Genomic DNA, 13,896 nt, shown 5'->3' with positions numbered 1-13,896 from the left:
GAGAGTGAGAGTGGGTTAGGGTGGTCAAACCTGTTAAAAAAGTTGTTCATTTGGTTTGCTCTCTTCACGTCTCTCTCAATGGTGGTACCCCCGCTTCGAGCTGCAGCCAGTGATGATCTTCATCCCATCCCACACTTCCTTCATGCTGTTATTCTGCAACTTCTGCTCCAGCTTTCTCCTGTACTGCTCCTTCGCCGCCCTGAGTTGGACTCGGAGTTCCTTCTGCACGCGCTTGAGCTCATGCTGATCACCGTCTTTAAAGGCTCTTTTCTTCTGGTTCAAAAGGCCCTTGATGTCACTTGTAATCCATGGCTTGTTGTTAGCATAGCAGCGTACTGTTCTTACTGGAACTACAATGTCCATACAGAAGTTGATGTAGTCAGTAGTGCAGTCAACAACTTCCTCAATGTTCTCATTATGAGATCCCTGCAGGATATCCCAGTCTGTAGTTCCAAAAAGTTCTCTCAGAGTATTCTCAGCCTCCGGGGTCCACTTCCTGAATGATCGTGTGGTTGTAGGTAGGACTCTAACTTTTGGTTTATAGTGAGGCTGAAGCTGAACCAGGTTATGATCTCCTTTCCCAAGCGCAGGCAGCGGGGTGGCGCTGTATGCGTCTTTAACGTTTGCATACAGTAAATCAATAGTCTTATTTCCCCGGGTGTTACAGTCCACATACTGGGAGAATGCAGGCAATGTTTTGTCCAGCGTCACATGGTTAAAGTCTCCAGCGATTAGCACAAGTGCCTCAGGGTGCTGCGTTTGTAACTTAGCAACAGCGGAATGGATGATGTCACTCGCTGACTCCACGTCTGCCCGAGGAGGGATATACACGATGACAACAATGACATGTCCAAACTCTCTGGGCAAATAGTAGGGACGTAAACTTACGGCCAACAGTTCGATGTCCCTGCAGCAAGTGGAGATTTTGACGTTAACATGTCCAGAGTGACACCACCGTGTATTAACATAGAGAGCGAGTCCTCCTCCTTTGTGCTTACCACAGGTACTTGCATCTCTGTCCGCTCTAACTGTGCTAAACCCGGGTAGCTCCACGTTGGCATCTGGGATGGTGTTATTTAGCCAGGTTTCGCAAAAACACAACAAACTGCATTCTCTGTAGGTCCTTACATTTTTCACCAGCGCAGCCAGTTCGTCGATCTTATTTGAGATTGAGTTTACATTCCCCAGAATCACAGAAGGCACCGAAGGCTTGAAACGCCACTTTCTCGCAAGCCGCTTCTTTTTTAGCTTAGTGCCGGCTCTGCTGCCACGATACCCGCCTTCTTACCTCGTCGGGTAAATATGGAACCACACCGGCACTGGCATTTGTTCTCAGCGCCCGAAGTTGAGTACTTGAATAGGCGAGTCTCGGCGTGTTAAAATCCATGCCCACGTTGTAAAAGTAAGTGTGTCCAGGGAAGGAATCCACATAAAATAAAGTGGTAGGAGTGATCAATAAATAAAAATAGAAAAATAAAAGTAGAAAAGTACACATACATATACAGTCATACACGGAGCTGCTGAAAAGGCTGCCACTCACGGCGGCGCCAGATGCAACAATATATACATATACACATATACACATACACATATATTATATATATATATGACAGCAACACTCATAACAATGACAACACAATTACATTGACAATCATATTACGTTATTTTTAAAATTTTTCCTTTTCTTTTTCATAACCTCTTTAACACACTACTTCTCCGCTGCGAAGCGCGGGTATTTTGCTATTTATCTATATATATAAACGAGAGTTGGGATCCGAGAGACTGTGTTTGTGTGTTTGTGGAGGGATGGAGAGTTAAGGCGGGTTTTGGAGTCATGTGATCATCTCCCCTCCCATTCACCTCATTTCATTCACTTCATTTCGCTCCAAGCTGAGCTCCGCAGCTGGCGCGGTCTTGCTGTTCTTGATTTGCTTTTCACATGGCCAAGTATACGTTGCATGCTCAAGAGTAAGCTCAGCGCACAACTTGGTCATATTACAACTGGAGGGGCGAACTGACAACATGGTATACAAAGAGATCCTTAACAAATAATTATTGGTATAATTTCCCTCAGTTTATTATTTAAAATTTTAAAGCAGTACTTCGCCGCTGCGAAGCGCGGGTATTTTGCTCTATATATATATATATATATATATAGTATATATATATATATATAATATATATATATATATATAATATATGTGTGTGTGTGTATGTATGTATATATGTATGTCTATATTTATATCTCTATATATATATATATATATATATATATATATATATAATATGTAGATATGTAAATTTGTATATGTGTGTGTATATATATATATATATATATATATATATATATATATGTATATGTATATGTGGATGTGTATATGTAGATATGTATATATATGTATATGTATATATATGTTTACATAACCTCTTTAACACACTACTTCTCCGCTGCGAAGCGCGTGTATTTTGCTAGTAGATAATAAATTACAGTAATCCCTCCTCCATCGCGGGGGTTGCGTTCCAGAACCCCCCGCGGAAGATGAAAATCCGCGAAGTAGAAACCATATGTTCATATGGTTATTTTTATGTATTTTAAGCCCATATAAACTCTCCCACACTATTATAAACATTTCCCGCACAATTATACAGCATAAACCCTTTGTATTCTCTTAGATATTAGGTAAGATTCGTTGAAATTATGTATGTAAACACAGTTTATATACAGTAAAACCTAAATATTATTTTAAAGATATCGAGTGTCTCCGATATCACATATGTTACAGCCATTACGACAGGCAGGCCATCAGCAATAAATACGTACAATGCAAGAAAAATTGTATACAGTAAAATGTGTGTACAGTGACACTAAACTATGTACATGTAATAAGTACTGTACGTAGATAATTAATTATGGTTACTCACCAACAATGACATGACGACTTGTCCGATAACGATGAGTTTAACTTTACTGCACAACAAAGGATAGCGTTACAGCTCTTCTAAAGGAGCCTCTTCAGGCTACTGTGTAGCACCGCTGTTGTTCTTCTTCCAGCACTCTTCAATCCAAATCCCTAAAGCAGATTCCATCCAGACTACTGCCTTATCACGTCCACTTGCAATTCGTTTTGCGCCCTGGTTAAAGGACACTGCGGCTGTAGATCTTATATGCTTTTCCTCCTTTTTAAATAAAAAGAATCGTGGACTCATTGATGCTGTAATGGTGTCCTGCAGCGGTGTAGCTGTTCCCTTCCTTCAACATATCCAAAACTTTTACCTTTTCTGCAATCATTTGCATCTTCTGTTGGCGCTTGGACACGGCCCCTGAAGCAGTAGCAGGAGCATGTTAATGCTGAATGAGTGAGATGAGACTTCCTGGTTAATGCAGCACTCCGTTGTTGAGCCAATCAGCAGCACACAGGAACTTAACTGCATGCTCTGATTGGGTAGCTTCTCAGCCATCCGCCAATAGCATCTTTTGTATGAAATCAACTGGGCAAACCAACTGAGGAAGCAAGTACCAGAAGTAAAAAGACCCATTGTCCGCAGAAACCCGTGAAGCAGCGAAAAATCCGTGTTATATATTTAGATATGCTTACATATAAAATCCGTGATAGAGTGAAGCCGCGAAAGTCGAAGCGCGATATAGCGAGGGATTACTGTACATTTGAATAGAATGATCCACGTGGAGGGAGGTTATCCACCCCTCAGGGAATGTCCTTGGACTGTTTTTTATTCTGGTATACATTAATGACATTGATTTCATAAATTTGTGAAATTTACAGATGATGTTAAAAGTGGAGCAATGGCAAACAATGAGGAGGCAAGATGACCATAAATTATAAATACAAGATAATTGAGACACTGGCCCATCCCTTGAAAAGGATTTAAGGGTTTATGTTGACCCAAGATTTTTATCATCTAAACAATGTGCAGAATTGATTTAAAAATGTAAATAAATGTTAGGTTGTACAGTAATCCCTCGCTATATCGCGCTTCGCCTTTCGCGGCTTCACTCCATCGCGGATTTTATATATAAGCATATTTAAATATATATCACGGATTTTTTGCTGGTTCGTGGATTTCTGCGGACAATGGATCTTTTAATTTCTGGTACATGCTTCCTCAGTTGGTTTGCCCAGTTGATTTCATACAAGGGACGCTATTGGCAGATGGCTGAGAAGCTATCCAACTTACTTTTCTCCGCCTCTCTCTTGCGTAGGGAGATTGAGCAGGGGGGCTGTTCGCAAACCTAGACGATATGGACGCTCGTCTAAAAATGCTGAAAGATTATCTTCACGTTGCTACCTTCTGTGCAAGCTGCTTCCTGAAGCGACATGCTGCACAGTGCTTCACATACTTAAAAGCTCGAAGGGCACGTATTGATTTGTGCTTGTTTGTTTTTCTCTGGCTCTCTCTCTCTCTCTCTCTCTCTCTGCTCCTGACGGAGGGGGTGTGAGCTGCCGCCTTCAATAGCTTTGTGCCACGGGTGCTTCGCATACTTAAAAGCTAAACAGCCCTATTGATTTGTTTGCTTTTTTTCTCTATCTCTCTGACATCTGCTCCTGACTTGAAGAGGAAGATATGTTTGCATTCTTTTAATTGTGAGACGGAACTGTCATCTCTGTCTTGTCATGGAGCACAGTTTAAACTTTTGAAAAAGACACAAATGTTTGTTTGCAGTGTTTGAATAACGTTCCTGTCTCTCTACAACCTCCTGTGTTTCTGCGCAAATCTGTGACCCAAGCATGACAATATAAAAATAACCATATAAACATATGGTTTCTACTTCGCGGATTTTCTTATTTCGCGGGTGGCTCTGGAACGCAACCCCCGCGATGGAGGAGGGATTACTGTATTACAAACCAGGTGAATCCCAGGACTGAAGGATATCATAATCCTGTTTAATGTAGAGCAGAGAAGACCTCGTGGGAACATAGTCCAGGTTTTCAGAATTCTGGCAGACTTTGATAAAGCAGATCCAGGTGAATTCTTTTAAGTTAATATTGAATTATGTACTTGTGGACACCAGAGAAAATTAAGGAGAATTAAGCCAGAAATCAATTAGTGTTTTGGGAATCTGGAACAAATTGCCAAGCCATGTAGTTGAAACAGAAACTTTGACAACATTTAAGAAGTATATGGATGAAAGTTTGGGGCAGCTGAGCTATTAGCTAAACAAACAAGCTTGATCAACTGTATGGTGTCCTTTTGTAAATTTAATGATTTTCTGTTAAAGAATCTCCAGATTAAACTTAGTCGTAAAAATCTGTTAATTCATACTGTGTACTGAAATTGTGTGCTCTGTGAATTTTTTATAACAGTGAAGCATTTTTCCTGTATGATTTTTAAGATTATATATTAACTCATTTTTTTCTATACTTTGTTTTAGCTGCAGCAAATTTTGCAGACATTTCAGCAGCCTCCAAAGCCTCAGTCTCCAGTGGTAGATAACACGATGGTGCAAGTCCAGGTCCTTTCTTCTCATCTCAAGAGCCCATCATCTCAACCTAATGAACTAAAGACTACATTTGATAAAGTATGTACAACAAAGCATGACTGGGGTCCCAAAAGGGAGGAATACAACTTTTTGTGGAAATTTATTTCTGGAAAGGTAGAGAATTGATGTGCAAGGACACTGCTCACCTTGCCTTTTCCACTATTGTGAGTAATTATGGAGACTTCTTTCTCCAACTCATCAGATCGATGCTGGTCACTGGAAAAGCCTCTTTAAACCTTACAGGTTTCAGACTAAATTGAAGAATGTTGGTCATTACATTGTCCTCTGAGATGTGTGTAAATTTCATTTTACATGTAGTTTTTCATATTTTTATTTTTCAGCACAATTTCCACCCTAATACTATAGAATCAGCAAGTAGGTCAAGACTATGCTGTATTTAACTTTGTTTTTCTAAACACACAATTTGAAAAGAGTAGTTTAAACACATGCATGAATATTGTAAAAAATACCCACTGACTAGTCTTGATGGATTGTTTTGATCACTGAAATGTGTTATGGCAAAGTATTTCAGAAAATCCAGTCAGAGATATAAACTTAACCTATTTGTTTCACTGCTTGTTTCAGAAACAGAGTTTTGGCAATAAAATTGTATTATTGAGGCATACCTGAACTCAGAATACACACTATTCACACCTGAGGGTTAGGTTACAGGTTACCACTCCCCACCTCCAAGATAAAACCCTAGAAATTATAGCAAGATCATTGAACATTAGCATAAGAAATTTTACATGTACAGTATTTTTACCTGTGTTTTGACACCATACTTCTGTGAGAAATTCTAGTGATCTAGATCTAGAATCTCTAATTTAGTAAGTGCTGTTTGGGATTGATATTTGTGACTGGTGCAACATCCATGTTGCACGTTTTCATTTTGAAATAGCTTTTTTAAACAAAACCAATCTCTGTCCACACTAGCATTTTTACATTTTTCCAAAAAGTATCTGTGTATACACTAAAATGAATGAAAATGCATATTACGTAAACGTTTGCCTGCAGTGGGCATCCTTGTATAGATGGTATCCTCAACTGCTGCTGGATTTATTGCAAAACTATAGAGACTGGTAAATAATTAGCCTTTTGTGCATGTAGAATTCATACTGTACACAAATGCAGTTTAGAGGCATACAGGTAAGCAAAACATCTAGTGCAGTGGAGGGCATCTCCTCTATGTTTGCTATCTTAGAATTCTTCAGTGAAGTGTGACAAATCAGGTGATGTAATATTTTAATGACCTGGATCTAATCAGGGAAGGGCTACATAATGAGCACAAACCATTCAGTTTTGTGAGAGTCTGCATATTCAAAACTGTTCGTTTTAAGTCGTCCATGCTGCAACACCAAACCAATGTTTACAGTGGTATATATGGTCCTGGAGACCGTTTTCGAAAGTCTTAAGGCATTTTTTAATTGAAAACATAGTAGTGCTGATGTAGCCAAGGCAGTCACATTGCTTCATTTAACTTTTTAAATCAAATTGGGAGCATTGTCATACTGAAAGATTTCCTTTGGTATTACAATACTGAACCATAGGATGAATATATTCACTAAGATTTACTGTATTTTGCAGTTTATCTTACGAGTAAAAGGAATAAATTGAAGCAAACCGTACCAGGACAGGTGTACCCCCATACAATTTCAGAATCTCCTGAAGCATTTTCTATAGAAAAAATGCTTATGGGTCTGGTGAATACTTTTGGGTGTTCTAACTTGTACATGTCTGCTTCCTGAGAACATTTTTAAGACAACACGTCTATCCATGTAACATTTTTTTCAGTTTCATTTGATTGTTGTTTTGAGTTACCTCCACTGCTTTACCTTCATAGATGCACTTTAATAGAAATAACACGTTTAAGGATTTCAGCCAAAGCATAATATAAGGATGAAACTTTTTACGTCTAACTTAAAACGTAGTCAGATGTTTGAGTTTCTTGTCCATGCCGGTAGGGTAATGATTTCAATATTAATCTTAGTCAGAAAAGGAAACTTACTGCAGCTTACCATGTAATTGATAGTGAACATTTTAAAATAGAAAAATTTAAATATTTTTGTTTTGTGACCATGTTATTGATAAGCAATTATATCTTTGTGTCCTCAGCAGTTTACACATTTACAAAATAATGTATTCTATGGTGGTAGACATTACATAGTCTAGCTTAGGAATAAGTAACAAGTAGTCAGTCATCTGTATAACACCATTTGGCCAACTTATATTAGGGAAAGCGGAGTATACATCACCAAATTCATTAAATATCTAGGATTCTTGCCTTAGAAAAGGAGTAGTACAGTGATTGATAGCAAATGGCTTTTTTTTCCATTAATTCAGTGAACAGATTCAGTCATTAACTGGTCTTTTTATAGCTACACATTCAGCATTTTTCGTCAGCCTGTCTCAGAACTTAACTTGAGTATAAACTGTTTTGGAAAGCTTCTTCTAAATAATAATTGGTAAAACATAAACCTTTTCCTCTAGAAAGTAATTTGAGTGTTTTGACACACTTTTTGTATGTATGTGTTTGGACCAATGTATGAGGATATTCTGAACTGGTCTTGTGCCGTACCAGGGATTTATTTGCTTCCTTGTTCATAATTCTGCTATGATAGGAACTCTGTTATGATCACAAAGGGAATAAATAAGGTAGAAAATTAGTTGATGGTTTAAAATTGACAAAAAACAAATATCCACAGGTAAAAATATCTAAATTATTTCTCATTTATTCAGAACTAGAAATGTTGCTTGTTGAAGATAGGTAACAGAATAAATTTTAAAATATTTAATATTTCTAGCCCATATGTACCTTCACTCTTCCTTGTGTACCTGTCCATGGTATCCTTGTGCATCTCATGTTGTCTTAGCTGATGCTTCCTCACTTGGTCGTTCCTTTAAAGCATGCGTCTTTGGCAACACTCGCTTTTTGACTACCACCAGTGGTAGACAAGCCATCATTGGGATTCTAGCAAATGCTTAGAGTATCTGAAGGCGATTTTCAGCATTGCTCTTATTCCTTTGTTTGATATCATTATGTGCGTCAGCCTCTCTTGCCTGGTGCTTCCTACCTTAATTGTATTTGACTGAGCAATCAATCTAAAATTGGCTAATCATACCAAAGCCAATCTGATTGCTTGAATAAACCAGACACACACACACACAGAGGACTCTAGACTCAACTAAAATGGTCTTTGGCGATTATCGTTTCTGTTTAGATAGCCAGTGGCAATTGAAATCATTAAAACTTAAATTAATTTTATTGTAACTGATGCAAATGGCCTTTTTTTTTTTTTAAATTGGTGCATGGATATGCCATTAACATAAATGTTGGTACAGTAGCTTTCTCCTTAGAGATCTATGAGACACATTCTTCTAAAGGCTGGTTTATACTTGATGCCTCCCTGTGCTAGGCTTGAGGGATGCTCAGCAAAAAAGATGTTGGACATGGAGACGCGTGGACGAATATATTTCTAACTACACGGCGCAGCTGACGTGGTGGTTGTGCATTCCAGATGGTGAATTTCAAGGAGAAGCTGCTACACTTTTGCCAGAATAATGAATGAAAGGGCTGAATATGATGCAACAGGTCATCAAAATGCAAAGCAGACATGCAAAACATTGCCCATTGTACAAGTCCCCAGTTATGAAGATATCTGTGCCCTGTGGAATTCAGTTGTTCCTTTCTGACTTGGTGCATGCATACTAAATTGTCTTGGATCACCTTGTGTTTGCATGTCATTTCAATTATGATTTAATGCATGCTTCCTGCAAAATTCTGACCTGTCTGTCAATTAACATGTAAGCACAGCCTCCTGCCCACTGTTTCCTGACGCATGGTAATGTCATAAAGTCTGCATTTTAAAGTGGCAATTGTATTACATGTTAGTCGTATTACTGGGGTGCTCTGTGACTAAAGGCAATCAGTAAACTGTCTTAAAATTGTATCGCTAAATGCCACTTTGTTAGATGTTACTTCAGTAGTTTTGGCGTACGCACTATATGTTAATGATAAATTCTTCAGCCGGATTTCATCAACAACGAAACATGGAAAATAAGTTTTAGTAAAATATTAATTTTAATTTTGATCCTATTATTTACACCCAAGAGCACTGTACAAAAACATTTAAAAGACAAATCATTAAAAAATATGTACTAGTCCACTTTAATGCCATATGTGGTGCCTTGCTCTTAAAGATTGTAGTTTTTTTCCTGATTTGGGGAAAAAAGAGGAAAATAAATATTTCCATAAGAAAGGCTTTGTCAAAAAAAATCCCTTTAAATTGGGGAGGATCTCATTTTCACAGCAGATGTCATTGTCCTATAAAACTTGTTTTGATGTGTATTATATGCACAGCAGATCATGGAAGATTAAAACTGATAAAATATTTTTAAAACAACTTGCAGAAAGCGTTCAATGGTAATCTGCTGTGTCCCCTTTCAAAATGAATGCTGTGTAGTTAAAATAGTGCCCACTGTCTTTAATAAGACTATCAGGCAGTCTCCTATAGCATGTTCATATCTACTGTGTGCTCCTCCATCCCTTCCCCCAGAGGGGACAGTTATTTCCACAGCTGAGCCTTTGCTGTATATATGCTTGCCCTTGTAAGCTGATTGCAAAATGTATTTTGAAATACTGTAGACAGTCTCCTATATCAATTTCATATTTAATGTGCCTCTCCATCCCATTCACTGTAGGGGACACTTTTCCACAGCTGAGTCTTTCTGTTTACAAAATAAACACTGGGCAGCTAATGTTAAGCTAAACCTATTTAAAAAGACTCTACTGTCACTTTTGTATTCACTGTGCCCATTTGCCCTAACCATTGAAAGGGGGACTTATTTTCCCAGCTGGAGCAGAGGCCCCTGATCTGCTGCTTACAAAATGAACACTGGACAGCTAAAATTCAAGATGTATTTCAAAAAAGAGGAAAGAAGGCCAAATTACACTGGATGGCCCTCTGAGACTGATATTCAGTGACCAGACTTAGAGCCTAAATAAAATACATTGTTTTTAATGACTGTACTTAGTGTGAAAATTTTTTAACATTCAGTTACCCAAATCATCTAGACCAGGGGTTCTTACCTTGGGGTCCATGGATGGTTTTCAGGTGGTCCCTGAGGGTCAGATAAAAAGTAACATTTATATTCACTCTACAGCCCAGTACTGTTGATTGAAAGTAGATGTAGTAGTAGTATTTAGGGTAGTAGAAAACATAGTAGCAGCAGTTTTAATTTGTACAAGAGGATTGTATTTCATAATAATAATGAGTGACCATTACTTTTGCATAAAAAGGAGTGTTTTTGTAAGATTGGTTACTTTAGTTTAATACTTTGTGTATGTCATATACAGTATGTATGAGACAATCAAATCTCAGTAAATAAAGTATATTATATTCATTGATTCATTGCATGCAAAGTTGTGTTTATGTGAATATTTCGGGGGGGGGGGGGGGGGGGTCCATAGCTTTCATCCAATTCTTAAAGGGGAGGTTAGAAAGGTAAGAGACAGAAAGATTAATATTTTACATATTTGATTATTTTGCACCTAAATCAAAGCTATTGGCTCCTAATTTTTTTTTCTTTTAGGAGCCACTAGCTCCTTGAGGTGAATCTTTCTTTGCAGCCCTGCAAAGCATATTTTTATAGCTGATGTATAAAAATATGCTGGGAAAAAATGGCATGAAATTTCAAGGCTTTTATGTAATTACTAATGATTGTGACTGAAAATTCAATTATTTAATTATTTGCCTACTAGTTTTTGAATATACGAGGGCAATCCCTAAAGTAAGGTCTCCTAAGCGGTGGGGACGTAGAGAAACTGTTCGTACGGCTGTTGGCCACACTGTTGTGATTGGTGCTTCCTCCACTCCCAAACAAGCATGCACGGCTTCACTGGGATGCTCAATCTTGGCTTGGAATCAGCCCTTGAAAATGGAGCTTCCGTTGAACGCTACAGCCAAGTGCGAAGTTTGCGCAGTTACTCGATTTTTGAACGCAAAAGGCATTAAACCGGTTGAAATTCATCGGCAATTGATGGAAGTGTATGGACAGTCTTGCATGGATGTCAAAAAAAGTGGTGTAGAGAGTTTACAGCCGGTCATACTGAAATTCACAACGAACAAAGGAGCGGGAGACCATCAATTTCTGACGAGACAGTCGCGAAGGTTGAGGAAAGCATGCGTAAAGATCAGCAGATCACTATGGATGCTCTCTGCATTTTGGTTCCTGAGGTTTCCCGAAGCACCATCCACAGGATTTTAACAGAAAAGTTATAATATCGGAAGGTGTGCGCAAGATGGGTACCATGTATGCTGACAGAAGACCACAAATGGCAACGAGTTGATTCTTCCTGTGAATTTCTTCGTCGCTATGCAAATGAAAAGGACAACTTCTTGGACTTGATTGTCATGGGTGACGAAACCTGGGCGTGCCACTTTACACCTGAGACCAAACAACAATCACGCGAGTGGCGACATCCCTCTTTGCCCAAGCCGTGAAAATTCAAACAAACACAGTCTGCCGGTAAAGTCATGGCAACTGTGTTTTGGGACCGGGAGGGGGTGGTGTTGGTCGACTTTAAGCCTGCTGGGACCACAATAAACGCTGACAGGTATTGTGAAACACTGAAAAAACTCAGAAGGGCAATTCAGAACCGGAGATGAGGAATGTTGCGCAAGGGCGTAAGCATTCTCCACGACAACGCTTGTCCACACGCCGCCCGTTAAACCGTCGCTCTCCTGCAAAACTTTGGTTGGAACTTCATCACCCACCCACCCTATAGTCCGGACTTGGCACCCAGTGACCACCACCTGTTCCCTAAGTTGAAAGAACATTTGTCCGGAAGGCGATTCTGCTCTGACGAAGAGATGAAAGATGAGGTTCAACGCTTCCTGAAGGACATGGCGGCGAGCTGGAATGACATGGGCATTCTAAAACTACCACAGCGTCTACAAAAATGCATCGACCGAAATGGCGATTATGTAGAAAAATAATTCTTTAACCTTTAAAATGATGTAAATATTATAGAAAATAAACGGTTGTTTGTATTTCTAAAAAAAAATAGGAGACCTTACTTTTGGGATTGCCCTCGTACAATGGAAAGTTTTTGAATACACAGTGGGAGGTATGAAAATCGAAAAATACACCTTGTATGAGAAAGATTTGGAAGTCGTACTTTACTCAACACTATTAACTGCCAGACAGTATTCAAAAGGCATTTTGAAGGGTAACCGAATATTATGTTAGCATGATGTGTAGAGTACAGTTCCAAGGAGGTTATGCTCAAACTTTGTAGTGTACTGGTGAGGCCTCATCTAGAGTACTATGTACAGTTTTGGAAAGGACATGCAGTGCAAGAAAAAGTTCAGAGAAGAGCAACTAATCTAATTCCAGGACTACATGGGATGGATTTTTGTGGAAAGATTAAAAGAGCTGAGCCTTTTCAGTTTAACCAAAAGAAGATTAAGAAAAGACGTGATTGAAGGCTTAAAATTATGAAAGGAATTAGTACAGTGGATTGAGACTTTTATTTTAAAATTAGTTCAAGAAGAACATGGGGACAGAGTTGGAAACTTGTTAAGTGTAAATTTCTCAGAAACATTAGGAAGTTGTTCTTGATACAGAAAACAGTAAACACCAGGAATAAGTTACCAAGTAGTGTGTTAGACAGGATTATTTTAAGGACTTTGAAAACTAGACTTGATGTTATTTCAGAAGAATTAAATGGATAGAACTGTTGAGCTTTGTTGGGCTGAATTGCCTGTTCTTGTCTAGATTGTTCTTTTTTTTATTGATTTTAATTTATAGCAAATAACATTCCATACAATCAAGTGAAACTTAACAAACAAAATTTAACCCCCACCTTTCAAGATTGTTCTTATGTTCTAATGTACTCCAAAGTATCCCAGCCATATACTTTGTACAACTTTTCACATAATTTTACAGGATGTAACATAAGATCTCAGTTTTAAAATATCTTGTAATATTTAGCAGTTTTGTTTAATCATGCTGGTTTACTTAGTGTTATCTTTGCATTTTAATTTCTAGAAATTACTTGACCGTTTTGATTATGATGATGAACCAGAAGGTGGAGAAGAATTTAAGAAAGAAGATTCCACCCCACCTCCCATACCAGCTTTGTAAGTTTCCTGTAGTTTCCATAGTATCTTTTTTGTATGTTGTTATAGCCTATTATGATTTTGCTACAGAGAGACTTCTGAAATGTTTTTTCAAAACCATGTTACAGAATTAGCATGGATATATACAGTAGTTTCACAGCATTTGTCTAGTTTAAGGTTGACCAAAGTGGATGTAACATACTGTATTTCCCTGAAAATAAGACCTACTCCAAAAATAAGCCCTAGTATGATTTTCAGGCTGCTCTGTAATATAAG

The 13,896-nt window shown here is 38.3% G+C and overlaps 1 protein-coding gene across 2 annotated transcripts in view; it reads left to right on the top strand.

The window, feature by feature from the left end:
* LOC114650326 (SR-related and CTD-associated factor 4-like) overlaps window positions 1–13,896 on the top strand; it is a 381,518-nt gene that overhangs the window by 84,071 nt on the left and 283,551 nt on the right. For both annotated transcript variants that reach the window (XM_051925744.1, XM_051925743.1), the window contains exons 7-8: window positions 5,390–5,536; window positions 13,550–13,641. In XM_051925744.1, coding sequence (XP_051781704.1) covers window positions 5,390–5,536; window positions 13,550–13,641 — 239 coding nt within the window. The remainder of the gene's footprint in view (window positions 1–5,389; window positions 5,537–13,549; window positions 13,642–13,896) is intronic.

The sequence above is a fragment of the Erpetoichthys calabaricus genome, chromosome 4 (genome assembly GCF_900747795.2).
Source record: "Erpetoichthys calabaricus chromosome 4, fErpCal1.3, whole genome shotgun sequence".
Lineage (NCBI taxonomy): Eukaryota > Metazoa > Chordata > Cladistia > Polypteriformes > Polypteridae > Erpetoichthys > Erpetoichthys calabaricus.
Note: the sequence above shows the minus strand (reverse complement) of the source record. Positions and strands in the feature narration are given on the sequence as shown.